Source organism: Calonectris borealis, chromosome 22 (assembly GCF_964195595.1).
Source record: "Calonectris borealis chromosome 22, bCalBor7.hap1.2, whole genome shotgun sequence".
In the NCBI taxonomy this organism is placed as follows: domain Eukaryota; kingdom Metazoa; phylum Chordata; class Aves; order Procellariiformes; family Procellariidae; genus Calonectris; species Calonectris borealis.
Genome location: NC_134333.1, coordinates 8,888,558 through 8,916,253, shown reverse-complemented (window position 1 = coordinate 8,916,253; position 27,696 = coordinate 8,888,558). Strand labels below are relative to the sequence as shown.

At 68.6% G+C, this 27,696-nt stretch overlaps 1 protein-coding gene across 1 annotated transcript; it reads right to left on the bottom strand.

Moving 5' to 3' along the window:
- Positions 1–180: 180 nt before the first annotated feature.
- ARHGAP23 (Rho GTPase activating protein 23) lies at positions 181–26,007 on the bottom strand. The gene is made up of 24 exons (XM_075171514.1): positions 23,815–26,007; positions 20,504–20,683; positions 17,189–17,213; positions 16,190–16,285; positions 15,706–15,784; positions 15,357–15,411; positions 12,911–14,366; positions 11,975–12,130; positions 11,739–11,850; positions 11,590–11,647; positions 11,311–11,448; positions 10,908–11,207; positions 9,680–9,741; positions 9,202–9,329; positions 8,918–9,036; positions 8,683–8,838; positions 8,061–8,139; positions 7,620–7,693; positions 7,413–7,502; positions 7,109–7,234; positions 6,941–6,982; positions 6,733–6,826; positions 5,197–5,228; positions 181–5,086 (listed from the first exon to the last, which is right to left on the bottom strand). Exons 1-24 carry the CDS (start codon positions 24,109–24,111, stop codon positions 4,055–4,057), a joined length of 4,986 nt encoding a protein of 1,661 aa, XP_075027615.1. The 5' UTR covers positions 24,112–26,007; the 3' UTR covers positions 181–4,054.
- Between the last annotated feature and the right edge of the window lie 1,689 nt (positions 26,008–27,696).

Below are 27,696 nucleotides of genomic sequence, written 5' to 3'. Positions count from 1 at the left end.
GAGGGGGTGTCGCTGCCGCCGGCCGCTCGCCCGCCGCCAGCCCCGGCTCCCCCCGGGGCCAGGGGCCGGTGCGAGGGCTGGGGAGGAGGGAGCCGGGAAAGGCCCCGTGGGGCGCCCGGGCGTGCCGGAGGGGCCGAAGGCTGAGGATGTGAAATGGGGAGGGGGTGGAAACGGGTCGAGTCGGGCTGCCCGTCACCCTCGGGTGGGAACGTAGCACTTTAAATGGTCGCCTGGGTGGGCGCAGTGGCCGGGGCAGGGGGATGCTGTGATGCTCGGGGGGGGTCCGACCGCACGGGGACACCCCGCCGGACCTCTGTCCCCTTCCCGAGCGCCAAACGCCCTTGGGGACAAGCAGGCAGGACAGGTCCCCGGAGCCCCCTGCTCCAGCAGAGGTGCTGGACGGGGACCCCACGCCGCAGCCGGTGACCCCGCGGTCCTTCCCCAGGGGAGCGGCCCCAGCCCTGCCAAGCCGGGGGGACCTGGGGGGTCCCCTGGGCGCGTGGCCGGGCCATGCCTGCCCGTGTCCACCACCCAGCCGCACAGCCGAGCCGGGTGTGCGCCGGGTGTGCGCCGGGTGTGCGTGTGTGTGCGTGTGCGTGTGCGCTGCGTGCGCCTGTACCCAACGCTGCCGTGAGCGCAGCCCAGCCGCAGTGCAACACGAGATCGAATCACTCCTTTCGTTAGCTAGTTTGTCCTTGGGTTGGTTTTCTTATTATTTTTCTTCTTTTCCCCCCCTCTCTTTTTTTGTATATCAATCATTTTTGTACAGAAGAACGAGCCTTTTTTGAATAACAAAGAGAAAAAAAAAACAAAAAAAAACAACAAAAAAAAAATCATGATGCAATTTCTTTGGATTGCAAAAAGCAACTCTTTACATTTAAGTGAAGTGTCTTAACATTTTATATTGTTTTAAAAAATATATTTACATATTATATATATATAATATACGTAATATAAATATATATATAAATATTTAAAAAGAAAAGAAAAGAAATAAATCTCTTCACGTCTGGTATATTAGGGGGGGGATTTTCTTCCCTGGTTAGACTACAGCTCCTGGGGTTTTGAGAGGGTCGGTTCCTAGCGGCTCCTTAGCCCTGGTGCTGAGTTCGCATCCTCCGTCCAGCACCCTCCTTGTCCCGTCCCCGTCCCTCGCCGGAGCAGGGGGTGGCAGGGGCCGGGTGCCCCGGGGCCGCTGACACCCCTGGTGACAGCCCCGGGCTGGGACAGCGCCCACCTCCCGGCAGCAATAGCAGTCACTTGATGCGTTTTATTTCATTTTTTAATTCTTTTTCTTGGTACCAAAGTGAAACACTGTAGCAAAGCCGCAGCTTCTTATGGCCAGGTCGGGGGGTCCCCCCCCTCTCCCCCAGCCCCGTCCCCCCCTCCACAGCCCCCCCGACCCGGTGCTCCCATGGTCCTGCCAGCACCCATGGAGGGGACCTGCAGACAGCCCCCCCCCCGCCACCCTGCTGTCCTGGGGGTGTGCGGGGGACAAGTGCCACCGGCCCCCGGGGACACAGACATGCGGGTGCAAAGGGGCTGGGGGGGCTGTAGTTAGCGCAGCCCCATCCCGGTGGCACCCATGGGTGTGCCGGGGCACCCATCCTGCTGGGGGCAAGCTCCGGCTGTTGGCGGAGAGCAGGGGGGTCCCATTCCCTTTGCTGCACCCCAGCTTTGTCCCAGGACCCCCCTCCGAGGCATCGCCGCTGCGGGGTGCCACGCTGTGGGACCCCCACCTGCAGACCAGGAGGGCGGCGCTGGGTGAGGGGGTGCACGGTGCTGGGTGAGGGGGTGCACGGTGCTGGGTGAGGGGTGCACAGTGCTGAGTGAGGGGTGCACAGTGCTAGGTGAGGGGGTGCACAGTGCTAGGTGAGGGGGTGCACGGGGCTGGGTGAGGGGGTGCACGGCGCTGGCTTGCACCCATTTCTTCCCCCCCCCCCGCCCATCAGGCTGGTTTCTCCGTGAGCGTGTGTCTCTGCGTGCGTGTGCGTCCGTCCTTTCATGGCATCGTGCAAACCGTCCGTGAGCACCAACCCCGGTGCCTTCGCTGAAGCAAGAGGACAAAAAAAAAAAAAAAGAAAAAAAAAAAACAACAAAAAAACCTTGATTCTGGTTTAAACCGGAAAAAATTAAAAGGACAAAAAAAAGGAAAACGTTGCAAAAATGATCAAAAAAAAAAAAAAGAAAAGCGCTGCCTGCATCGTGCATGTGTCGGAGGCGCCCGCTGCATGCGCACCCCGCTTTACTCGTCTGGATGTTGTTTAAAAAAGGCTACGACTTTTCAAAGGACAAAAAAAAAAAAAAAAAAAAAGAAAAAAATTCTAATACTCTTTAGAGGCTGTTTTGGGGTTTCTACGACGTCGTGTGTCTCTTAGCATGAATTTTCTCGTGAACTGTTTTAACAGAAAAAAATAATTAAAAAAAAAAAAAAAAGGCCTTGCACAGGGCGGGGGCGGGGGCCGGGGGGGAGGGGGGGGGCTGGCCCCCCGCCCCCGCCCTGTGCCCACCGCTGTCCCTGTGTCGCTGTGGATGCCATGGGTAGTTCTGTGCGCAACGTGACCATTGTAACTTGCAAACTCCGATGACAAAGGGTTGCTTTTTATTTTTCTTTTCCCTTTATTACTTTTCTTTTCTATCAGAGTGTCCGGCTTTAATAAAATTACTTCTTTTTTTTTTTTTTTCCCCTCTCTATGGCACTTTTTTCCCCCCAGGTTTGGGCTCTCGTTGTGTCACTGGGGACGGCTCAGGGGCTGGGGGGGGGGGGGGGGGGGGGGGGGCAGCTCCTTCCCCCCCGGCTCATAGAAAAGCCGGGATCAATCCTTCCCTGGATGCTGCCGGTGCTCCAGGACCAGGCTCTGCAGCACGGGAAAATGGGGTCCATGTGCTGAGCCCCCCCGAGCAGGGGAAGCAATAACGGCAGGAAACCACCTCCTCGAATAACCAGTTTATTTCCGATATATAGACTGGACCGGGGGGGCAGCGTCCGAAGCGGGGTGTTTTTCCTGGGATCTGGTTGGGGTTTTTTGGAGTTTTGCATATACCGGCTCCGCGGCCGACTCGTACAACACGCGGGGGGGGGCACATGCAGAAGGGTTTAAAAAGTCAACACTGGCCCAGCACGTCGGGGCTGGCCTTTCGGCTGAGCAAAACTTCTTAAAAAATCCTTATAAATCCTTTGTAATATGTTACACAGTCAGAGACAATATTTACAAAAAAAAAAAAGAAAAAGAAAAGAAAAAAAAAAACAACTTTACAGCAAATATTTGCATAACGTATGAGAACGACACGGAGAAACAGTGACGTGACTTGAGACCCCCCCCAGCCCCGGCCGCGGCCGCCCGAGCCCATGGCTGGGGGTCCCCGCGCCCCCGCCAGCCGTGGCCCCCCCGGGCGGCTGCACCCCCCTTCCTAAAGTGCTTCTGGCCTGGGGGGGGGAGGAAGGGGAGCGGGGTGGGGAGCGGGCCGTGCCGTGCCGTGCCAGGTCCCGAGCTGCTGCCGGATGGTGGCTGCGGCTCACGGGGGTGCAGGGGACGGCAGTGTCCCCCCCGCCGCAGGGTGCCCCTCTGTGCCAGCCCCTCCTGTCACACCCAGCCTGGGGCACCCCGTCCGTCGTGCCACCCCGGCTCAGCCGCGCCCCGGCGCAGAGCCCAGACCCCACGGCACACCCAGGTCAGGGCGATGGCACCCAGGTCCCCAGGGTCCCCGGCGCAGGGAAGGTCTCCGACGAGGGCAGCCGCAGCACCCAGGGAAGCGCCCGCACTTCGCACCGCCGCGGCCGGGGACACCCCCGCCTGGGGTGGGGACGGTCCCCACGAGCCCCCCGCCAGCCCTCCTGGCACCAGGGGACGGGGCAGGCTGCGGCACAGGACCCTGCCGGTCCCCAAAGCAAGGGGGACGAGGTGGCTTTGTCCCACCCGCGGCGCGGGGGCCGCGGAGACTCGTTAAATAACAGCAGCTTGTCCAGAGCACAATTAAATACAAGAACGAAGGCGAGTCCTTAAATTAAACACTGGCTGGGGCGGGGGGAGCCGCGGGGGGGGATCTCGGGAGGTCAGAGACACTGGGGGAAGCGCAGGGGGGCCGGGGGGCCGGGGCTGCCCGGGGGGCTCTTGGTGCCCGGCCCCTCGCCGGCAGCACCGGGCTGTGCCGGGGGGGGGGGCGGGGGCCGGGCTTTGGTGGACTCCAGGCTGCTGAGCCCCGAGTCCTTGTCACGGCAGGGTCCCGGGGACACCTCCAGTCCCCGCGGCTCCTTCCACTCGTTGAAGTTGAGGTCCTTGAGGCCGCCGGGCACCACCACCGTGTGCCGGCGCCAGCTGCTCTTCTTGCGGCGGGTCTCGGGGGAGTGGGCTCGGCGCAGGCGGACCCCCATGTCGTCGGCAGAGGCTCGCAGGCGCTGCCGGAGCTGCTCCCGCAGCGAGGGCCGCCCGGGGGGGGCCCAGCCCTGGTCCTCCCCGGTGGGTGCCGGGGTCTCGCCGGCCAGCCGGGGCCGCCCCAGCTTCCTGCGGGCCAGCGTGTCACACTGGATCAGGCGGTGGGAGTTGAAGGAGGGGCGGCCGGAGGGTCCCTTGTCCTCGTCCCCGGTCCCCGCGTCTGCCTGCCCCGGCCGGGGCCGGGCGCCCTCCCGGCTCTCCGTGTCCGTCTCCATGTGGCTGAGCTCGCTGCGCTCGTCGTCCGCCTCCTCCCCGCGGCTCCCGGCCACCGACTGCACCTCGGAGCACAGGCTGCGGTCCATGGTGGACAGGGTGGAGTAGCCCGAGACGATGGAGCGGGCGTCGGGCGCTGGCTCAGACCCGGCACCCCCAGGCTCCAGGGAGCTCTCCTGCTCCATCCCGGCCGGGTTGGGGGCCGCCAGCTCGGCGCCAGTGCCATGGGGGGCTTTGCCAGGTCCTGGCGGGGTGGCCACGGTCCCTTCGTCCTCCTGCTCCCGGCCCAGGGCGTCCCTGCGCTCCGCATCGTCGTCGGTGCTGCTGCTCCCGACGCCTTCGGCCTCTCTCCTCTTCTTCCTCTTGCGGGCGGCGGCCGAGACGAAGGGGATGGCGAGGAGCTCCCGGTGCGGCGGCGCCTTCCGCGACGGCCACGTGCCCTGGGAAGACGGTGACACCGGGGTTAGGGATGGCGGTGCCGGGGTTAGGGACGGGCTCCGTGCCCCAGCCCATCGCGTCCCTCCCTGCCAGCCCCCGGGGACCCTCTTACCTTCGGTTTGGCGGAGCCGCTGCGGGTCGAGCCTGTAAAGCAGAGGGAGAGGGGGGGTTAGCCAGGCCCCGGAGGTGGGCGCGTCCTGGGGAGGGGGTTCGGTGGGTAGAGCTGGGGGATGCTGCTCCGTTCCCCCAAACCGGGATGGGGACATGCCAGGGCCATCGGACCGGCTGGCCCCTGGCAGGGACGCCAGCGCTGAGCGGGTTTGTGTGCCGGCAGCTGCAGGAGATGCCGGGAGGCTGGGGGGGGGCTCCGGTGGTGCGCGGGGGTCCCCGGCACTGCTCGCCCACTGCAGAGCCCCAAGGTGAGGAGTGGGGATAAGGGGGGGGACACGCAGGCACACACAGCCAGGAAACACAGTAGGACCCCAGCAGCAGGACCCCAACCCTCCCACGGCCACAGGGCACAGATGGCACCGGGGCTGGGCACAGCACTGCCACTGCCACGTCACCCAGACGGGGTGTAGGGAGCCGGCTCCAAACCACATCCAGCCTCGGAGCGGGGTCTGGGACGGGCTGTGCCGGAGGGGGCTGGGACAGGCCATGGGGCTGCCCCGGCTCCCCGGGGGTTAGGGGACACGTGGGGACATGGGGGTGACGGGCAGCCCTGGCCCTGCTGCCGTGGTGTGAAGGACAAGGACAAGACGACAGACACCCTCTCCCGCCCCGCACGCCCTGGGATGGGGTTAGCAGCTGCTGACGACGAGAGAGGGGGAGGCAGAAAGGGGGTGCTGACCCTCCCCGGGGCATCGGGACCCCCATACCCCGGCGTTTGGGTGTGCCGGTCCCAGGACACCCAGCACCCAACCCTGCCAGGGGATGCCAACAGCAGCCCCAGAGCCACCGCAGGCACCGGCCAGCGATGTGGGAGAACCAGGGTTAAAGGATTTGGGGCTCCCCAGGGGCTCGGCTGCCCCTCATGATGCTGGGGACCCTGGGGACAAGGCTGGGCAGGATAGGGCCCCCTCCCCTCCCACTGCCCCCCCCTGCTCCCGCTCTCTCGTGGTCACCCCGAGGAGTTAGTGCGTGAGCAATGCACCCAGGATCAACACTGTACCCGCTCTAGCTCTCGAGGAGGTCCGCTGGAGGAGGAAGAGGAGGAGGAGGAGGAAGAGGACAGCACAGAGAAGTTCAAGGAAAGAACGTAAGAAATCAGTCGAGCATCAAAGTCTCCCGGTCTCCGGGTTGGCAGCGTGGGCCGGCGTGGGGGAGCGGGCGCGAGCAGGGGTCCCACGGGCTGCCGGGGCGCCGCGGCCGGCCGGGTTTGCAGAGGGACGAGGAGCAGCCACCGGAGAGGAGGGTGACGGGAGAAGGCGGGGAGGGGGCTCTGCTGGCACCCCAGGGGGGATGTGCCCACTTTCCAGTGAGGAGGGTGCTGGGATGTCCCGCTCTGGCACGCACGCGTTTGCCACGGCGAGCGGGGCTGGCTGTCCGCAGCGGTGTGAGCATGGGGGGATGGAGCGGCTGGAGGGGCACCCGGGGGTGCCCCGGTGCCAGGACCGGAGGGGCCGGTGCCGCGGGCGCTGCTCCTCACCTGCGGCATCGCCGGGCGCCGCGGTCCTGCCGATGTTGGGGAGCAGGTACTCGATGTTGGGCACGGACTGAGCCTCCTTCTCATCCACGGGGGTCTGCAAGCGGAGGGGACCCTGTGGTCAGGCGGCTGCCGACAGCACCCCAGCTCTGCTCCGGGGCTCTGCGCCCCCCCGCCCCACAGCGAGACCCCCCGGGGGGACGGGACTCACCTTCTCGCCCTTGTCCTCCTTGTCGCTGAAGAACCAGTCCGACTGCGGGGGGAGACGGGAGAGGGGTTAGGGACCGGCAAGGAGCGATGGGAGCTCGGCGCGGCCGGGGAGCACCGGGTGCAGATCAGCCCCTTCCTCCAGCCAGGCCTGCCCGCCGATGCCACTTACGTGCTGGATGAGGGTCTCCACGATTTTGTAGCGGTCGGGCATGTGCGTCACCATGTCGGTCATGTTGTCCTCGGATGTCCGCACCAGCGTGGGGCCGAACACCAGGGCCAGATTTCGGGGCTCCATCTGCAACCGGAGCTGGGGTTAGTGCCTGCCCGTGGCCACCCCTGCTCCAACAGGCGCCGTCTCCCTTCCCATCCCACCACGAGCTGCGGCTCAGCCCAAGCTGGGGGGCTCAAGGTGGGGCAGGGGTCCGGGAGAGCCTGCCTGGCCCCCGGGATGGTGCCGGGGCGGCGGACGGTACCTTGTTCTTCTCCGAGTGGTCAGCGATGGTCTTCAGGTGACCCACCAGGAACTTGAGCGTCTCGTAGTAGTGACCTGGCAGGTCCCGGATCTGCGGGGAGGCACCGGGTCACCCCTCCGCTCACCCCGCCTTTCCCACCCACACCAGCACCCGAGGAGGGGGTCCAGGGCTGTGCCCCCCACCCCAGCCCCTGCCCCATCTCCCTACCAGCTTCCGCAGCGTCCTCATCCTCTCGCTGGCGTCTTCTATCCGGTTGGCCTCGATGAAGTCGTTGTACTTATCTGAAAGCGGGACGTGGGGGGGTCAGAGCCGGGCGGAGGGGAGAGGGCACCCCCCAGGGCCAGGGACCCCCGGATGCACGCTGGGGAGGGGGCTGTGGGTGCTGCTTGGGTCCCACTGGGAAGGACAAGGACAAGGGCTGGCCCAGGGGACTCAGCGAGGAGGGGGTCTACAGAGCCCCTCGCCTTGCGTGGGCGCTGGCTCGTTCTGTCGCAGGGTCTGGGGACCTGTCCCCAAGGCGGGGACGGGTGGGACGGGCTCAGCCCGGTATCAGCCATCGACACGCCGCCATCGGCACAGGGCCACCTGTGGCCACTTTGGGGCTCCGATGGCCCCGGGGAAAGCACGCGGTGGGGCGCAGCGACTCACCGTCAGTGAAGAGGGGCTCGGGCAGCTTTCGGAAGAAGGATTTCAACAGGCTGCTAATGACGTTCAGATCCTGCCACCGCTGCGGGGGAGAGAAGAGCCTGCTCAGAGGGACCACGGCGGGCAAACCCAGGCGCCAGCGGGAGAAAGTCCCCAAGCCGGGGGAGTCCCAGGCCACCGACACCGAGGGCGACAGCAGCCAGCACCACCGTGGCCGCGAGGACAGCAGGACGGCTGTCCCCATCCTGCATCTGGCAGGGAAAGCTCTGTGCCGCTGCAGCCATGTGGCGAGATGCAAGGGGACAAATGTGTCCCCAAGCTGCCACCTCCACTGCTGCCACCGACCGCTAGGCGGCCCTGCCACGCCAGGGAAGGTCACAGCCATGGAGACGGGGATGATGATGGAGACAGGGATGGGGACAGGGACATGGACCAGGACAACAGCCCCAAGACCATCCCAAGGGTATGGGGACAGGGATGGGGATAAGGATGGAGACAGGGATGGGGACAGGGACATGGACCAGGACAACAGCCCCAAGAGCATCCCAGGGGCATGGGGACAGGGATGGGGATAGGGATGGGGACAGGGATGGGGACAGGGACACGCAGCCCGCCCTGCCCTCACCTCGTCCTGCAGGTTGATCTCGGTGGCTCCCTTGTTGAGCTGCTCCTGCAGGCTGGACACCACCGCGTTGTTCCCGGGCACGCGGTAGATGCCCATGTACTCCAGCCCTCGGTCCTCCACCACCTTGCAGCAGGCTTCAACGATCAGGGGCACATTCTGCAGGGACAGGGGGGGTGACGGAGGTGCCGGGGCTGTGCGGGGTCCCCGAGGGCTGGCACTGCCAGCGTGGCCGTACCTTGTTGTCCGGGGCAGGCTGGCAATCCTCCAGCCTCACGCCGAAGGCCCGAGGGGCAGATTTCTTGTTCTTCTTCATGATGTTGATGCCCCACGGGGCTTTTTGGGAGCCGCTCTCATCTGGGGAGAAAAACCCACAGGATCATTTGCTAATGAGTCGGGGCAAATGGGAAGAGCATCCCTGCTGCCCTACGGGACGAGCAGCCCTGGGGCGAGGCCCCCCTCCTTGCAAAGCCCCCAGGTTTGTCGTGCCGGGGTGCCCCATGCCGCAGGGGTGGGACCTACCTTTCGTGATGGCCGCATCCTGCCTGGGGGACCGGGGCGCGCTGGTTCCCGTCTGCTTCAGGAACTCGGCTCGGATCCCCAGCCCGCGAGAGCCCTTGGGCGAGGAGTCGGGCTTGGCGCCCGCGGGGCTGCGGGGAGAGCGGGGGGCTCAGGCGGGGCACAGCCGGGGGCACCAGCCCGGCGCAAAACCTCCCGGCAAACACCGGCATCTCTCCCAGCCTGCCCGGCATCTACCCGTGCCCATGGGGCTGCACCCCACACCGGGTAACGGGGACCCCTGGGGAGCACTGAGCCGCTTTAACCCTTTGCTCGGTGCCAGTTTGGCTGAACCGGACCCCGCCGGCACCCCGAGCGAAGGCGGGCGCAGCCGGCACCTCTGGCGCTGCCCCATCAAGGGAGGCGCGGGCTCTGCTCCAGCGCTAACTGAGGTGAATAAAGCGCTCGGGGGTCTCGGTGCCCACCGCCCCCGGGTCCGTACCTCACTTTCCGGTAGTCGTTTAACTTCTTGTTGATAAGCGCTTGGCTGGCAAAACCGGGGTCCTGGGGAGGCAGAGAGAAGAGGGGAAGGGAGAGCTTGAGCAGCGCGTCCGCCGGAGGCCCCGGGCAAGTCCACGCTCTGCCGGGTGCCGCGCGGGGCAAGGCAGGACCAGGCGAGGGCAGGACCGGGTCCCCGCTGCCCCGAAACAGCCGGTGCCCGCCAGCGCTCGCCGCCCCGCTGCGGCCTGCGGCACTCCTTGCCGCGGCGCGGGGCGGCACACGGGCTCCGAGCCGGCCGCAGAGGCTCGGGGACAGGCGCGTCCCTCGGCAGCACGCACACCTCCGTCTGCCCGCGCCAGGCGCACCCGCTGCATCCCGCAGCTTCCAAAGACACGCACCCATCCCTGCGGGACGCTGCCCGCCCGGCGGCACCACGGCCCCGGCGGGCGCCCAGATGGCTCCGCACGCTCCGACCCGGCAGCACCTTCCCTGTGCCGGCGCTGCCAGCCCCGCCGAGCCCCCGGCGCCCTCCAGAGCGGGGCTGTGCCGCGGAGAACCAGAGACCGCTCCGAGCTCAACGCACCCTCCAGGGCCGGAGCCTGCCACGACCCCAGCACGAACGCTGCAACCAAACTGCCGGCACCGCGGGGAGACGGCGCGCGGCCAGCCCAGCGCTGGCACATCCAGCCCTGCGGATCCTCCACTGGAGCCCGCGGCCCCGGCGAGCAGCTCTCGCCATCTCAGACCCGAGCGACCCATTGCACAGACCACGGCTGCCCGGCGAGGGCTCAGCCCAGCCCTGGCAGCACCGTGCGGGCACCATGCCCCGCGCAGATCTCTCTCCACCGAAGGAGACACAACACACCACGACAGAGCCACGCACGCTTCTCTCCCACCGCACGACCAAATGCCGCCGGCAGATCCGGCGCCGACCCTGCCTGGAAGCACCGCTGCGGCGCGCGGAGAGCCACGCCGCCTGCGCTGAGCGCCCCGCCGCACCCTGCCCCCGCCGAGGCCGGCGCAGCCGCGCTCTTCTTGGACGCCGCGGCACCCGCGAGCCCCCGTGCACCCCTGGGAGCACGGCACGGGACGGGCGAGCCCCGCAACGGCCGGCCACGCGGGGGCCGGCCGTGGCCTGGGGAAGCAGCACAAGGCAAAGAGCCGGAGAGAGCCGAGGCGGTTAGCGCCGGGAGAGCCAGAGGCAGCCGGGAGCCCCATGTGGCTCTCACCTCGCCCTCGGCCCTGCTGTTCTCCCTGATGACTTTGATCCAGGCCAGCATGTCTTCCCGATCCTCTGCCTGAAAGAGATATTCACAGAAGTCAGCGGTCGTCAGCCGGAAGACGTGCTTCCTCTTGGTCTCGCTGTAGGAGATGTCCACCAGGCACGCTCGGATGCTGATCGGCGGCTCCTCCTCACCTGGGGCCGGGGCGCAGGTCACCGCCTCCCGCCTGTCTTTGCACAGGTACAGCGAGTGGGTGCGCAGCACGGCGAAGACGCGCTTCCACTGCCGGATGCCTCCACCGACCTTCTGCGGGGAGAAGGGATGGGGCACGGGCCTCAGGGATGCTCACGGCGGGGTGCGTCCCCCCCTCCCCGCATCGCCGGCCGGGCTCAGGGGGGCACCCGCCTACCTTCCCCTTTTTGGTGAGGATCTGCTTGCAGTGGAGCCAGCCCTCCTTCCTCACGGCGCTGAACGGGACGTCCGAGAGGTCGGAGGTTGAGTGTCTTTTGGAGCGGGCGTCTTCGGAGGTGCCGAGGCTGTCCAGAGACTGCGGGGGGACCGGGGGGCACCGTTGGGGCGATGGCGTCGGCACCCCCTGCCCCAGCCAGGCAGAGCGACCCTCCTATAGAGGTTCCCAGGCAGGGGGCACCCCCAGGACCCCCAACCCTCGCCGTCACACAGCACTCACCCCATCGGTGAAGAAGCTCCTCAGCATGCGGAGGCTGGGGACCCGGCTGGGCATCCTCCTGGGGGGAGAGCAGCCCCCGTGAGCGGGACGGTGGGGAGGGGACGGGAGCCACGCGGTGGCAGGACCGGGAGGGGGAGGTCCAGCCCTACCTTAGGATCTTCCCCTCGTCCCGAAATGCGTTCAGACCATCGTCGCAGGACTTGGAGCGCTCGGTGGTGATGGCCAGGAGGTAGGACGAGCGGCGGCCAGCCTTGATGCTGCCTGCGAGGGGCAGGAGGGCAAAGCGCAGGCTGCTCAGCCCAGTGGGCGCGGGGCAGAGCTCCAGGGTGGGGGGCTGCTCCTCCCCATCCTGCCCCCCAGGGACGGTTCTCCCCCCAGCACTCACTGCAGTCCTGGGAGTAGTGCCGGCTCAGGGCAAAGGCGAAGGTGGGCGAGGAGGGGCTGGTGGCGACGGCGGGCGCGGAGTTCATGGCGCTGGAGACCACCGAGGAGGCGGGGACGTGCTTGGCCTTCAGGTCGATGCTGGGGCTGGTGGGTTCGTCTGCGAGGGGGGTGGGCAGTGTTGCAGGAGGGGTTGGGGCAGGACGGGGCAGGGGCAGTCCCTGCTGGGACCCCCCCGGCACTTCTGGTAGGTGGTGGGTTTGCAGGCGCCCGGGCTGGGCTGGGGGACACGCTCCCACCCCCAGCAAAGCCAGGAGCCGCCGGTACCCCCGGACCCTCGTGCAGAGCAACCCTCAGCCCCCCCATCCCCACCCCACCCCCTCCCTCCCCGTCCAGCCCCGGGGTCCCTCCCTGGGAGCGGGCACGGGGCAGGCTGCGGTGCGGGAGCGGGCAGAGCTGGCGGCTCCCCCAGACCCATTTGGGTCCCCATGGGCAGAAGTGGCCGGGCAGGGAAGTCCCAAGTGAGACAGGGAGCGGGTCATCCCAGACACCTCCCTGTCCCCACTTCGAGCAGGGCAGGAGCGCGCAGGGCTCCAGTTCACACCCAGCCGTGCCCAGTAAGAGGTACCAGCGGCTGGGCAGGGGATGCAGGACAACAGAGGGAGGGATGAGGCTGCTCGAGCCCAAACCCTGGCACCCCATCGCCAACGCCTACAGCCCTGCTCGGGGACAGCAAGCCCAAGGGGTGCGGGACCCTGCGGGGTGCTGGGCGCAGCAGGGTGCTGGGCACTGCGGGTGCTGCTGGCGTGGTCCCTTCCCGTCTCCACGGCAGCCAGGGATGGATGCTCTGGCATTGTGCAACGCACCCTGTCCCCAAATGTGCCCTCCCTGGCATGGGACTTGCTAAACCCCCCTCCTGGAGGCCGCCGCCCCGACTCACCGATGAAGGGGATGGAGGCCAGCGAGTCCTCGGGGGCCGCCAAGGGAGCCATGCGCCGGCCTTGCCGCTCGGCTGCCGGCCTCTCCCCTTTGCCGCTGGCTGGCGGGAGGTCGCAAATGTCCGTCTCCTTCACCCCCTCGGGAAAGACAAAGTTCATCTGCCGCAGGGGGGGTGGTATCTTGCGGCCCGTGGGCGGCTTCTGCCGCAAAACCACCTCTTCCCTCCGCTCCTCCGGCTGCTCGGGCACCCGGCTGCTCTCCGGCCGCTGCTCCCTGGGTGCGGTAGGGACCGGTGGGGGACCGGTGGGTGGTGGGACGGCGGGGACCACCCTCTCTGGGAGCGGGGCAGCCGGCCGCTGGGAGATGCTGAAGGTGGGCAGGCCACCAAAAGCCGGGTCGCGGAAGGAGAGGGCGTGCAGCAGCCCGGTACGGCGCTGGAAGGACGGGCTGTAGCTCCGGTAGCCGATGTAGCCCGAATCATCCGCGCTTTGCAGGTTGGGCTGCGACGGGTGCTTCTGCACGGGCGCCGGCTCCCGCGAGGAGGAGGAGGAGGAAGGCGCGAAGGAGCCATGCGGGATGGGCTGCCCGACGGCGGTGACGGTGGCCCGGCAGACCCTCTCAGGCGGCCACGCGGAGCGGTCGAGGTGAGGGGAGAGCAGGGCGCTGGGCTCCAGTGCCTCCATGGAGCGCCCGTACCTGCCCAGGTAGTGGTCGGAGCGGGCGCGGGGCGCCCAGCCCTCGCGGGAGGGCTGCAGCAGGGTGTCGTGCGAGGCGCTGTGGGGCCAGCCCCGGGGGGCCGCCGCCGAGCCCCCCAGCCGGTCCTGGGACACGCTGCGGTAGCGGGGCGGCATGGCGTGCCGCCGCTCCTCCGAGGCGCTCCGCCGCGGCTCCTGGCTGCAAAACCAGCGGGACAGAGCCTGCTGGCACTCCTGCCGGCCGGGCGCCCGCTGGCTGCCCGCTGCCTCCCGGGGGGGCCGCCCGGCCCCCGCCAGCCCCCCGACGCCCTCCTTGAAGCCGCAGTGAGTCCGGTGCTCCGGGAGGTGCTTGGGGACCCCGTAGCAGGAGGGGGTGGTGGGGGGGATCCCGTAACGTTCCGGCAGAGAGGATGCGACGTTGCTGGGGCAGCCGGTGCGGGAGAAGGAGCCGGGGTGCCCGTGGGGTGCGGTGGGGCGCGGGGGGGGACCCCCAGGCTGCGGCTCGTCGAGGCGATGCGCGGGGCTGCCACCCGCCTCGCTCCGGGTGCTGGCGAGCGTGGCCGTGCCGAGTGGGGACGAGGGGCCCGCGGCGGCGGGGCGGTGGGCGCGGGCGTCCGGCGGCTGGCCCGGGGGGGGCTCAGCGCCCCGCGCCTGGAAGGGGTACGTCTTCCGCGGGTAGCAGATGGGGGGGGGCTCGGGGATGCTCTGCGCCCCGCCGGAGTACGGCTCGTTGCCCTTCAGGTAGGCGTCCTGCGAATAGGCCTGTGGGGGGACGGGGGGTCAGGGTGGGGGGTCCGGGGCCGCAGGGGTGCTCCCTGCTCCTCCCCAACCTGCAAGCAAACCTCCCCGTTGGGGCGAGCTGGGCAGGGCTGGCTGCAGCCCCCCCCGGTCCCGCTTTCCCACGGGGCCCCCCCGGCACTGAGCAATGCCGCTGCCGCCAGCCCTTCCGCTCCCTCCACCTCCTTCCCAAAATACCCCGCACGGCTGGCCGGGCACGGCTCTCCCTTCTCACTTTTCACAGGCGCCTCTGACTCCACACCCGGGGGGTCCTCAGAGCCCAGGGCAGGCACAGACGTGTGACCCCCCCTCGCCAGGGCCGTAAGACCCCCCCAGCCCAGCGGGTCCCCCAGCTCAGACAGTGCCAGCCCCCCGGGGCTGTGCCAGGGCCGAGCAGCGGTGCCACCCAATAGCCACGGCCGGGGCGGGTGCCAGCAGCTTCGGCAGCAGCACGGCCGGGACAGCCCCGGGAGGCAGCCGGGAGCGGAGGAGCAGCAGGCGAAGCCCCACGCACCCCCCATGGCTCAGGCCACCCTGCCAGGGCCACCGCTGCCCCCAGACCCCAGCTCACCGACAGCAGAGCTGCTTGGGGGGCTCCAAGGCTAAGCCAGACCCTGAGACCCAGAGCAACTCGCCCTCCAGCTATGCCCGAGGAGGCCTCCCCAAAAAAACAGGGGCCACGTCCCCCATCCTTCCTGCCCCGGACCCCCTGGTACCTCCATTTCCCTGCCCACTGCTGCTCCAGGGATGCTGGTGGGGCCCTGTCCCCAAGTGTCCCTAAGTGTCCCCAAGTGTCCCCAGCAAGGTAGGGGCGCTTGGCCACCCCCACCCAAGGCGCGGGAGGAGGGTGGGCAGGGACAGAGCACCCCCTCAGGCTTGCTGGGGCAGGAACGCCGGCACAGCCCGGGAAAGCCACACCGGGGAACCCGAGCCCTGGAACCAGCCGGGGCCCCGGCGCCCGCCCGGCAAACTCACCAGCTGGAGGATGTCCTCGTCCTTGGGCATGATGGAGAGCTCCAGCACGTCGTCACTGCGGGAGAGGGACGGAGGGGTCAGGGTGGCCGGTGACGGTCCCCGCCTGCGCCCAGGAGGCCAATCTCGCGCTCGGCCGGATCCCCCCGAGAGGACAAACGTCCCCATCCCCACATGATGGTGACAGCACGCTGCTGCCTGTCCCCAGCCCCCTGCAGCACCGCTGCCTGCGGGCACCCAAGTGACTCACCGCTCCTGCCACCCCGGTGCACCCAGGGGGACAGCGCCTGCTGCGACGTGTCCCCTTCACGTCACCTCTCGGGCTCTGCCCGGCCCCGGGGAGGGGACTGACCTGTTCTGGATCAGCGCGATGACCTGCGAGTAGGTTTTCCCGATGATGCTCTCCCCGTTCACCTTGACCAGCCGGTCCCCTGCAGAGCCGGGGGAGAAGACAGTGTCACCGCGAGTCAGTGGGGCGGTGGTGGCACCTGGCTGTCCCCACGGTCGCCCACAGCAGGGTTTGAACACGGCCAGGGTTTTTGCCAGGGGCAGAGCCAGGTCCCGCGTGGCAAGGGGAGCTGCGGGGAACCCACAGCCAGCCTAACCCATGGGGACCCCAATCTGCTCTGGGCATCCCACCCAGGGATGAGAGAGCAGAGCCCCCGCAGCGCCAGGGAGCAGAGGGGGAAGAAAAGAAGGAATGCAAGAAAAAGAGCAAAAGAAGCAAGAAAGTCGCTGGCAGAGGAGGGAGAGCATCGCACGCAGCCCGCGAGCCCTGGAGCCACCTCCGGCTCCGGGTCCCCGCCAGCCCGGCCGCCCCGCGGGTCCCCGCTCACCGGTGCGCAGCCCAGCCTGGTGCGCCGGCCCGTCCTCCCGCACGCTCTTCACGAAGATGGTGTCCATGGGCTCCAGGCGGCTCCGGGGGGGACCTGCTCCCCGGGGACAGAGCGTCAGCGAGCCGCCAGCACCGCCGGGCCCGTCCCACGACAAGAAGCACGCTCGGCCCCTCGGTACCCTCCTCACCTTGCCCAACCCACGCAGGGCAGCCCTGCCTGCACCTGGGACCTGCGGAGCACGGGTCCTGCCCTGGGCAAAGCCCCCCTCTCGGCGCAGCCCCCCGGCACCCACCTCCCCCAGCCGTGGCTGTTCCCCGGCGTGGCTGCAGCCACGGGCCTTTGCCAGAGCAAAAGTCATCGGGTGCTGCAAGAAACCGGAGGGCGGGTGGGCCGGGGGGACGGTGGAAGGATGGCAGAGGGATGGTGCTGAAGGGATGCTGTGTCCCCCCAGCCCCGACCGGCACCGGGTGCCAGGCCTGGTCGCGGTCGCCCGCATCTATCCCGGCCCCCGGGGACCACAGCCCCTGCGCCTCGTCAGGCTGCTGGCGTGCCGATCCATTCCGATGCCTTCACATTCGCTCACGCCACCGTCAGCGTCTGGGAGGAGAGCGGGACCGTGTCCCCGTCCCCAAACACCCCGTGCTCGGCCGAGCCGCCCGCCGCGGGGACCGGTGCTGCCCACGCCGCGGCCCCTCCGGCTTTGGGACAGACCCCTTGGGCGTGAGGTCCAGCGAACCTCCCAAGGGCTTTGGGGACACCGAGCCCGTCTGCCACGCCAAGTGCCACCGAGCTGCTGCCGAAGCACCGCGCCGCTTCACCGCCAGCCGATATTTAGGGCCGCGGTGCCAGCCAGCAGAGACGGCGAACTGCGTCCCCCCGCCGCAACACCCGCTGCGACCTGTGACAGCCGCGTACCCCCCCGCCCCTGCGCCCGCCGATCCGGGCGGCAATGTCCCCCTGCGCGGGGGGTCCCCGTGGCGGCGCGGCGCCGCTGCTCACCTGCTCGGTTCCCGTTCTCCTCCTCCTGCCAAAAGAAGAGAAAAACACTTATTTGGTGGCTGGGCCAGGGCAGCCGCGCCAGGGGGGACCAGGAGGGGACCGGAGGGGTGCCAGCCCCATGAAGCCCCTCACGGGACCTGCGCGTCCCTCTGCCCTCTGCCACCCCCAGCTAAAATTACCTCCTGACACCGGATCCGGCCGGGCCGCCCGCGCAGCCCCGCCGGCGGGCAGGGAGCGGGACCCGCCGCAGCCCCCCGTACCCAGCTGCCGGGGGAAGGGGCCGGTTTTGGGGCAGGGGAGTGGGAAGGGGCCCAGCCACCCCAGGCGGTGGCATCTCACCCTTCTCCCGGGCCACCGAGCCTGGCTGGGGAGAGCCCGAGCCCCCGCAGTGGGGTTCCAGGGCAGGGACAGAGGTGCCCACTGGCACCCACGCCACCGCAGCGCCCGGGCACAGGTCCCGGTGACAGGGACCCCCGGGAAGGGGATGGCTTTGCGCAGGCGTCCTCGGAGGGGCACTGGCTGCCAGCGGGGCTATATTTAGCCCTGCAATTATTCGGCGGGGGGAGCGTGTCCCTGCGGGGGGGACACGTCTGCAGCTTCCCGCTGCATGGGGCGGGCTGCCGCGGCTGCGGCAGGTGCTGCAGGGGGGATGGCGGAGGGCTCCCGGAACCCCCTTTCCAGCCACGGGCAGGGGACAGCCCGGGGAGCCACGTGGCTCTGTCCCTTGGGGTGGGAACCGCATCCGTGGGCTCCTGCCCTTGTCTCGCACATCCTCCCGTGGGGATCCCGCTGCCTGTGGGGTGCCCAAGCCGGGGCAGGGCACAGGGTGCTGGCACCCACGTGGGGCTGCATCCATGCCACCGAGCCCCCAGCCCTGCCATGGAGCCGGTGCACCCCAGGCTGCTCAGTCCCATGGAGGGACCCAGGCAGCTGGAAGGGGATTTCTCCCCCTGCAAATGCCGGATCCTGCCGTGAGTTCGGCTCCAGCCACGAGGTTTCACCAGCGGCAGCTCCCTCTCCAGCCCCCGGCCGGTGCAGGGCAGCGGGGACACAGCCCCGACGTCCCCAGGGAGGGCAGGTCCCTCCGGGGTGTTGGGAAGGGACCGGTCTCCATCCCAGTGTGATGGGGGGACATTCCCGGTGAGCAGGAGGAGGCGCTGGGAGACACCTCTCCATGGTGGGAAGGAAAAGCCACATCCCGCGGCCTCGGCACACATCCGGCACCATTGCCCGTGCACCGAATGGCTGCCGCGGTGCCACGGCGGGAGCGCGGAGGCACCGAGGGCCCTTGCAAGCACAGACTCGCCCCTCTCCCTGCCCCTCCTCGCCCTGCGGCACCCCGAAGCCCTTCCCGGCCCCCGGGGCAGCCCAGCAGCCCCGCTCCCGGGGCTGGGGCCGAGGCTGGGCGCGGCGGTGCCAAAGCACGGCGCGGCGAACGCAGCGCTGCCGTCACCCTCCCTGCTGAGTCAACCCCATCGAAACTCAGCCCCCGGACCTGGCCGCCCGCCGGCACCCGCGGGTGCTGAGCCAGCCGTGCTGCACCCTGCCCTGCCGGCCCGGGAGCGCCGGCTTTGGCTCAGACGGGTGCCGGGAGCTATTCCCAGCCCCTTTCCAAGAGCATCTCCGCCTCCCGGCGCTGATCTGGCTCCTTCCCACGCGGCCCCGTGTCCTCCCACTCTGGTAGGGCTCAGCCCTGGTGCCCAGCACCACGGGGCAGGATCAGTCCCTCGCTCTTGGAGGATGTTTTAGGAGGACAGTGGAGAGGTGGAAGCGAGCGGGTTGGCTTGGAGCAGGTTCAGGCCATCCCCATGACGAAAGCTCCTTCACAGTCACGCTGCTCAGGTCCGTGTTCCCGGTGCAGGCAGGAAGGATCCGGGGAAGCAGAATAAGGAGCCTGGGAAAAGCGCTGTGATGGAGGGCGCTGAGCGGGGACTCCGGCGAGTTGCTTCTCCCCACCCTGTGACTCACTTCCCACCGCAGTTCCCTGCCTGCGGGGAGGAGACAGCGAGCGCCGGGCCATGGGGCAGCCGGAGCCGTGGGGCAGCCGGAGCCGTGGGGCTGCCGGAGCCGTGGGGCAGCCGGAGCCGTGGGGCTGCCGGAGCCGTGGGGCTGCCGGAGCCGTGGGGCAGCCGGAGCCGTGGGGCTGCCGGAGCCGTGGGGCAGCCGGAGCTGTGGGGCTGCCGGAGCCGTGGGGCTGCCGGAGCCGTGGGGCAGCCGGAGCCGTGGGGCAGCCGGAGCCGTGGGGCTGCCGGAGCCGTGGGGCAGCTGGAGCCGTGGGGCTGCGGGCAGCTGCAAAGCTCTGGGGGTGATGGGAGCATCCAGGTCTTCCCACCCCGGAGCGGGGAAAGGGCTGCGACGGACCACGCGGCTCCCAGACGCTTCTCCCTTCATCTGCGCGAAGCCGGCGCGGCAGGAGGGGGATTTCAAACCCTTGGAGCTGCCACGGCGGGAGAGCTGGCTCCTCGCCTTCGGGCGCAGAGGGCACGGTCCGCGCTGGAAGCTGCTGGGTGATTTCGCAGGGTCCCTCACCCCAGAGAGGAAAGGTGCTGCCCAGATAGGGCTTCTCGATGCCTCAGAGGGTGCAGGAGGCGATGGCCACCCGGGGTTTGGTTCCCCCCAAAAGGCAGCACCTGGGAAGGGTCCGGGCTGCAGCTGAGCCAAGACACGATCACGGCTGCCAGGTCCCGGGGCAGATCCAGCCCGAAGTCTCCCGCTGACAGCCAGTGAGCACCGGCGGGGCTGGGCACATGCCCCTCGCCGGGCAAGGAGCTGCTGGCACTTCCCAGTGCTCAAGGGGATGAGCTGATGCTGGGAGGAGGAGGAGGGATGCGATGAAGGGCTCACAGCATCCTCCAGTGCAGCTGCTCCCAGGCTTGGCTTCGTGGCGGCCATGTGTGGTTCGCTTCGGCTCGAGCGACGTCCCGCTGCGCTGAGCCTCTCCCTGCCCTCGGGGGCTCTGAAGTGCCTTTTCCTGCCACTCCCGGGGATGCCGGAGCCGTTGTTCGGAGCTGAGGGATTCTCTCTGTTCCAGAAAGGCTCTGGGACATCTCCGGAGACGCTGCCGACTCGCTGCTTGCTCAGAGCACGTCTCCCAGCAGCTCCACGGGCTCCTCCATCGCAGGGCCACCCATGGGTGGGGGCCACTCCAGGCACCCCAATAAGGCAGGCAATGGATGGTCCACTCCATGGTTCCCCAGACCCCCCCTGCCCACCCCCAGCCCATATACAAGCATCCTGCATCCAACCACAGCACCTCGGAGTCCCGCTCCAGCGGCTCTGGGGGTCCCTGTGCTCCCCCCAAGGTCCCAGCCCTACCTTGGCAGTGGAGTGCACCGCCGACTCCGGGGGGTAGACGATGAAGTGGCGGAGGGTGAAGCCGAACCCCCCCTGCGAGCTCTTCCGCAGCACCACCGTCTTCGGGCCCACCCAGGGGAAGGGCCCCTCTGCGGGCGCGTTGGCATTCGGGGACGCCCCATCTCTCCGGCCCGGCGTTGGCTGTAGGGGACAAGGAGGAAGATGTCACTTCTTGGGAGGGGGGTGCAGGCAGTCAGCCCCCCACCAGCCCCCTCAAAGCCCCATGCTGGGGGCTGAAATCTGCTGGAAAAGCTGCTCCACTCCTCGGAATCCCCTCCCTACTCCCGGCCCCGCGGCAGCAAATTCCAGCCCCCAAAACCACCTCACCAGCATCCCCCGAGACTCCTCGTATGGGACCTTTTGGGAGAAGATGCACGGAAAGGAAATTAAAAAAAAAAAGCGGGGGAAATGAGCTGTGCCTGGGGGTCTGGATGGGACCCAGGAGGCAGTGCAGCAGCAGGAGAGATGGGGGCGGATGGGGGGAGTCGGGGACAAAAGGTCCCCTTCCGATGACGCCGCGGTAATAACCTCGGGCAAGCCGGAAAGAACCGCCCGGGAGGTGGCTGGATGAGTGATGCTTCCCGAGACAGGGCAGGGACCTGGCACCGCGTCGGGCTCTGGCAAGGGACGCTGCCTGGAGCAGCAGACGGGGCCAAGAGGGACACGGCTCCATCCCGCAGCCCCCGGAGCCGGTGTCGGGAGCGGGAATGGGGCCACGGCAGAGCCGGAGCAGCCGTGGGCATCTCGCCTGGCACCAGGCAGGGAGCTTGGAGAGACAGCAGGAGTCCTGACACCGTGGCTGAGTTGGGGAGGGTTTAGCACAGCCCCAGCAAGGGATGTTGCTGCTCTCTGTGGCTGCACATCTGGCTGCACATCTGGCTGCGCATCCATCAGCCCTGCTGAGGCAGGAGCAGCCCCGTGGCCGAAGGGAGCAGAGGGCCCTGCCCGATGCCCCGGCAGCACCGAGCTCCGCTAAAACCGGGGAAATCAGCAACCTGGGAGCGGGTGGGGACAGGCAGGGCAGCGGCAGCCGGGCAGGAGGGGATCTGCCGGGGTCCTGCCCGAGTGCCGTCTCCTTCCGCGCTGCAGCAGCCGGAGTCAGCCCATCCCGGGGCGAGGGTGTTAAAATTCAGGCGCTGTCTCGGTTGAACCCATGGATGGGGAGCGGGAAGGGAGAGGGACACACAAAGGGACAAGGCACAAAAAGCCTTTGTCTGTGCCCGTGCTGAGTGGGCCTTTTCGCTGCCAGTGGGGAAATCTGACGGTGGCTCAGCGGGGCCGGGCTGCACCCCCTGTGCCGGCACGTCCCGCATGGGGCCCGGCTGCAGGTGGGGCTGGGGGTCCCGTCCCCCTGGGGATAGGGTCCCCGTGGTGAGGGCATGGCACTGCAGCCCACGAGGCATCGCCCTGGCACAGCACCCGCAGACCCACTCCATCACCGCCGGAGCAAACCTGGGGGCGGGGTACAACGGCTTTGGGTGCTCGTGCACACCGCAGATACCCCAAAACATAAAGAGAGCTGCAATGCTCCAAACGCCGGCGCAGGAGAGCCAGCAAACCCCACTACCAGCACCATGCAGGGGGCAAAGCTCCCACCGAGCCCCCAAGCCCTCCCTGCACCACGCACGCCCTGACCGCTGACCCAAAACCAGATGGCAATGGGCACCCCACGCTCCCACGGGGACCCCCATCCCTTTGCCCCGGGGCCACGAGCATCCCGGCGCGACGCCTGTCCCCATCTGCGCCCTCCATTGTGTCGGCCGCTGGCTCGCCGGATTATTTTTAAGCTGACAGCTGAATGTGCCCTGCTGATTTTAACCGGCAGAGACAAGCCTCGGAGAGGGTAGGATCGGTGGAGACACCAACGGCAGAACCGACCCGCAGGGATGGGGACGTGTCCCTGTGTCACGGGCGTGCCGGAGCCGTGGCCACGGCTCCGGCGCGCCCGTGACACAGGGACACGTCCCCAGCTGTGCTGTACCCATTAGCAAAAGGATACAACCTGCATCGCAAACAACCCTCCCAGGCTGCTTTCCGACTCCATCCCAAGATCCCGTAACTCACGGCGGAGGAGGGATCACTTGGGAACGCTCCCATCCCGCAGGGACCCAGCACCCTGACGCCGCTGTCAAGGACGGGTGTTCGTCTTCCCCCAATTAAGTCTTTTTTTGGGATTTTTACAGCCTCAACGTGGTGCCTCTCCTGACTCCGGATTCCAGCTCCTCCTCGTCCCCCCAGCCCAGGGGAAGTCACCCGCTGCAGAGACCCAGAGAGACCCTGCAAAGGGCCCTGCAGGGGGGTGGGCAGAGCAAACCATCCCCGACCGCTCTGCCTCAGTTTCCCTCTTCACCCACCCTGGCTTGGAGCTTTTTTGGGCTGCAAAGCTCCCAGCTGTGGGCTTGGACATCCCCCACGCTGGCTCATGGCCCCGCAGATGCTCCAGCTCCCCCGGCAGCGGGGTTGACACCTGATTTGTCACCTCAGCCATTTGTCCTCAGCGCCCCGTCCCCCCTCCCCGCAGGGGGCCGGTTACCTCCCGGCTTTTTGGCTTTATTTTAATCTCAGCCCGGCGGATTCTGCTGTGCTCCCACCAGCTGCATCCTGCTCGTTAGCCCGGCTCCCCCAAGCCCCCGTCCCATGAGGGCTGCAGGCAGCAAGGATGGGGGGGAGCCCCTTGCTCCTTGCAAAAATGGCTTGTGCAAGCGGCTGTGACAGCCCAGGGCTGGGCATGCTGCACCCCTGGACCCCTGCATCCAGACGGCCCTAATGCCTGCGAGACCCCCCAGCACAGGTGTCACCGGGTCCCTGTACCCCATGTCACCGTGCCACCTCGCTCCCCCCATGGGGACACGATGGGACAGGTAGCTCCCACCCGTGTCCCCCTCCTGCAGAACAAAGGAGGCTTCTCCCTGCATCCTGCAGAGCCCTTCTGGGGGGCAGGATCTGTCCCCCCTCCCGACACGGCGAGCGGGGCAGCAGGAGCAAAACACCCAGCACGGCCCTTCCCTTGCCGGCAGCTGCCCGCCCTGCCTTCACAGCCGCCGGCAGGGCAGGAGCCCGGACCCCCGACCCCGACCCCAGCCCTTCCTCCAGCACGGGAGGGGACGAAGGGGACACACCACTGCCCGGGAGCTGTGACAGCCCCAGCACTGCCCCAACCACAGCCCACCCAGCGCCACCAGCCCCCCTGCAGCCCCCCATCCCCTGCAAAGCATCCCCCCCCCCCCCAAAATGAGGCGCGACGCCCGGAGTCTCCGGCACGCGGTTCTCACCCGGCGGCACTTGTCGGTGCGGGGGGGCGTGCGGCCGGGCCGGGGGGCCGGGGGCCAGCGGTGCTCCGGGGCGGCGGCGGGCCGGCGCAGGCTGCTCAGCCAGATGCAGCGGGGCTCGGGCGAGCTGCAGTCCACCCCGACGGCGCGCTCGAAGCGCCAGCCCTTGCCGGCTCGCTCCACGCTCCACAGCCCCGTGCTCACCACCGTCACGGGGCTGGGGGCTGGCGGGGGCCGGGGGGGGCCCCGCAGCACCCGCCGGGACCCCCGCTCTCCTCTGTCCGCGCTCTCCTCCACCATGCAGCCGCAGTCCAGGCCCGGCTTCGGCAGGCGAGGCGCAGCAGCGTGGGCTCTCAGCCGGCGGCCGGCGCAGCCATGGGCTCACCGCCTCCTTCGCGGGCTTCAGCCCCCGAGCGGGGCAGCACGGCGGCGGGGGCCAGCGGCCGGGGGCGGCACGGGGCGGGCTGCGCCGTTTCGCGTGGCTCGGGCGACGTGGGGTGCTCCCAGCCCGGCGGTGCTGCACTCGCACCCTCGCTCGCTCACACGCACTGCGAGCAAGGCAGCCCCGGCGCGGTGGGCGGCAGCCGGCCCCCACCCAGCCACCCGCGCTGTGCAGGGCCGGACGGAGGGTGGGATGGACGGAGGGACGGACGGAGGGTGGGATGGACGGAGGGCGGGCGGCCACACGCCCCGGCTGGGCTGGCGGGCTGGGGCTCCAGCTGCTGGCAGGGATCAGCGTGCCCAGCCCACCGCCCCCCGCGCCGAGCCAGCCCCCGCCGCCTGCCGTGTCACTTTGCCCGGACTTTCCCTTTTTTCTTCCTTTCTTTTTTTTTTTTTAATCCGCCCCCTTCTTCCTCCATCACCCCGGGCAGCATCCCACCCTCCCCGCTTCCTCCTCTCCCTCCTCCCGGCCCCTTCCTTCCTTCCTCTGCTCGCTCTCCACAGGGCACCGGGCGATGCCGGGGACGGGGAGGGGGACAGCCTGCGGGTGCGGCAAGTGTCCCCTGTCCCCCCTGCTCGGTCAGGAGACGAGCCACCGCCAGGCTCTGCAAGGGGGGAGCCAGTGCGGGCTCCGAGACACCCCTGGTCCCCTCTCTGTCCCCAGCACCCAGCAGAACCCACGCAGCCAGAGACACGTATCCAGCCCCAGGCTCTGCTGGTGCAGCACCGCAGGGACCGACACAGCCCCCTGGGGACAGACACAGCCCCCCGGGGACCGACACAGCCCCCCGGGGACCCTGCTCAGTGCCTGTGGCAAAGGGCAGTGGCTCCAAGGACGCTTCCCACCAGGAGCCGAACCAAGAGTCCCCCCAGCCCCATCTCCCATTTCGGGGGATATCCAGGGCTGCAGGCATGGCGGGTCCCTGTTGTCCCCCAGGCACGGAGCCACCAGCCCCCACGGTTCAATCCTGGCTCCCCAGTGCTGAGCCCGCAGGCAGGGACAGCAAACCGCCCTCGTCACTGGTGCCCGGGGGCTCCCACTGCTTCAGGAGGACAAATCACCGCTCCCCAGCCCACCCGGCACCCCCTTCGTGCCCCCCGAGCCGCTCTCCACCGCGGCGGCCGAAACATGGGAGGAATAAGGAAAACAGCAGCACCTTGGTGAGCGCGGTGCCCGTGGACACCCGACCCGGGCGTCCCCCTGCCCTGCCTCCCCCCAGGCTGCCTGTCCCCATCCCCGCACGAGGGGGTCCCGCGCCGCATTCCTGCCGTGCTGGAGGCCGAGGAGAGGCACATGCGGCCGCGCCGGGGAAATGCCGGACATTGCTGGGATTGCAGCCCGCAGCCTCGGGGCCGGCCACCCCGCTCACCGTGGCCCCCTCCTCTCCTCTGCCGCCCTCCACCCCATCAGCAGGACCAGCCGCTGGCCAGGACGATGCCACGCACCCGCTTCCTGCAGCCACCAGCCAGGCTGGCACCGGACACCAGCGAGGGGACAGTCCCTGGGGTGCAATGCCACACGCTGGCAGTGCTTCGGCGTTCAGCACGTCCCCAGTGTCTACCCTGGCCAAGGTGCCATGGCTCTGCCCCAAAACAACCCCAGCACCTGCCCCGAGCCGCGCTGGGGGGCTGGCTTGACTGGCTTGGTGGCAGCCATGTCCCCAGGGACCCGGCTGCACACCCCCAGCGCACCCCATGACACCGCCCCAGTGCCTCTGCACCGGCAGTCCAGGAAGAAATTGGGACGGGGAAATGTGGGAGCCAAATCCCTGCCATCGCCTTCCTCCCCTGGCCACCCCGACGTCACCCGGTGCGCGTGCCGAGGGTCTCCCGTGGGAGCCGCCCCGGGGGCAGCCCCCCGCCCGGGGACAGGCAGCCTGCAGCGCTGCTGGCGTGTCCCAGCAGGCAGAGCTGCCCGGCCGGGGCTGACATAGCTGTCGGTGCGAGCAGCGACCGGGGGGGCTTCGCTTTCCAGCTGAAAGGGGGGAGAGAGCAGCCTGCCGCGGAGGGCTGGCCCCGGCCGGGGGTCCCCACCGGCTGCCCCGGGGACGGCGGGTCTGATCCTGCTACCTCCATTCACGCCTTTCCTGGCAGCGCTGAGCAAGCAGGCAGGAGCTGCCCCAGCAGCCTGGGGGTGCGGGGGCCGGCTGGAGAAAGGGTCCCCAGCTCCCGGGGGGGTGTCGAGGGGAGGACGGGCCCCAGGATTGTTCCCGCAGCCCAAAGCGGGAAAGGTCAGGCGGCATTCGCGGGGGCAGATTCCACCCCGAGGAATGCGAGCGCGCCTGGACGCCTTCCAAAATACTTGTGTTTTGCACAGGAGTGTCCTAAATACGCAGCCAAACAGGAGCAAGGGGGAAGGCAGCGAGCTCCCGGCATGCACCGCCGCCGCTGCCGGCACGCTGGGGCAGGCGCGCAGGCCTGGGGACGCGCGGGCTGCAGGGCCCTCTGCCGGCATCGCCCCCCTGCCTGCACCCCCAGCCGAACCTGCTGGGAAACTGAGGCACAGAGGAGCCGTGCAAAGGCACTGGTGCCTCTGCCCTCCCCTGCCCCGGTGGCAGGGAGCACCCCAGGCAGCGCTGCCTGGACCGGGGGGGTCTCCATGTTTTGCACCGGTGCTACCCCCCTGCCCCATGGCGGCTGCTCCCGGGGCTCTCCCACCCTGCTCGGACCCTGGTGACACCCCCGGGATGGAGCCGGTGGTCCCGTCTGGGGGGTGACACCCCCTCCCGCCATGTCCTGGCCCCGCCAGCTGCGGCCGTGGGTCCCTGCCAGCGGGGCCATCGCAACCCCTGGCACGCAGCGAGGATAACGTCACGCTTCGGGCAGGAACAGAGGACAGAGGGACAGGCAGCTGCCGGTCCTGCCGCCACCACCATGTGCTGGGCTCAGCCCCAACCTCCCTCCGCCGGCACCGCTTTCCGCGCGGGAAGGAGGTTTCTCCAGCACAGAGCCAAGAGCGCACAGGGCCGGGGGGGGCAAACACTAATCCCTCCCAAACGGCGAGCTGAGATTAGGGTCAGAAAAATGAGGTTTTAATAGGATTTTCGGGGAGGAGAAAGCCATGTTGAGACAATAACCGATTTCCAGCCCTTATATGGCAAAGCCGCTGCCTGCTCCCACCTGCGGCGGGTCCCGGAGGGGAAGGGGGGACGGGGGTCCCCCCCGCACCCCTCGGTCCGGGCCAGCTCAGGCAGCATTTGGGGAGACAGCATCCCCAAAGGGAGCCGAGACTGACACTTCCCTGCCCCCACCCATGCACCCCGGGCAAAGCGGGGACGCTCCGGCAGTGGGACCTGGCCCAGGGGACGTGGTGGCAGGAGAACGGGGGGCAGCACCCAGGAGACTGTGCCAGGAGCAGCCGGGCAGCCCGCCTGGCCGTGCCCCAGCCTCGGGGATTACCGCCTTGCAGGAGAAAGCATTTTAATTCTCTTTAACCCAAACCAG

Bases quoted from the DNA above. Each gene is read 5' to 3' on its own strand.
- ARHGAP23 (XM_075171514.1), bottom strand. From the start codon at position 24,111: ATGGTGGAGGAGAGCGCGGACAGAGGAGAGCGGGGGTCCCGGCGGGTG. The intron at 12,131-12,910 runs GTGAGTCGGGGC...CCCCCCTCGCAG, and splicing joins GGCCTCCATCCCCTTCATCG to ACGAACCCACCAGCCCCAGC. The intron at 6,827-6,940 runs GTGAGTCCCGTC...CTCCGCTTGCAG, and splicing joins AGGAGGACAAGGGCGAGAAG to ACCCCCGTGGATGAGAAGGA.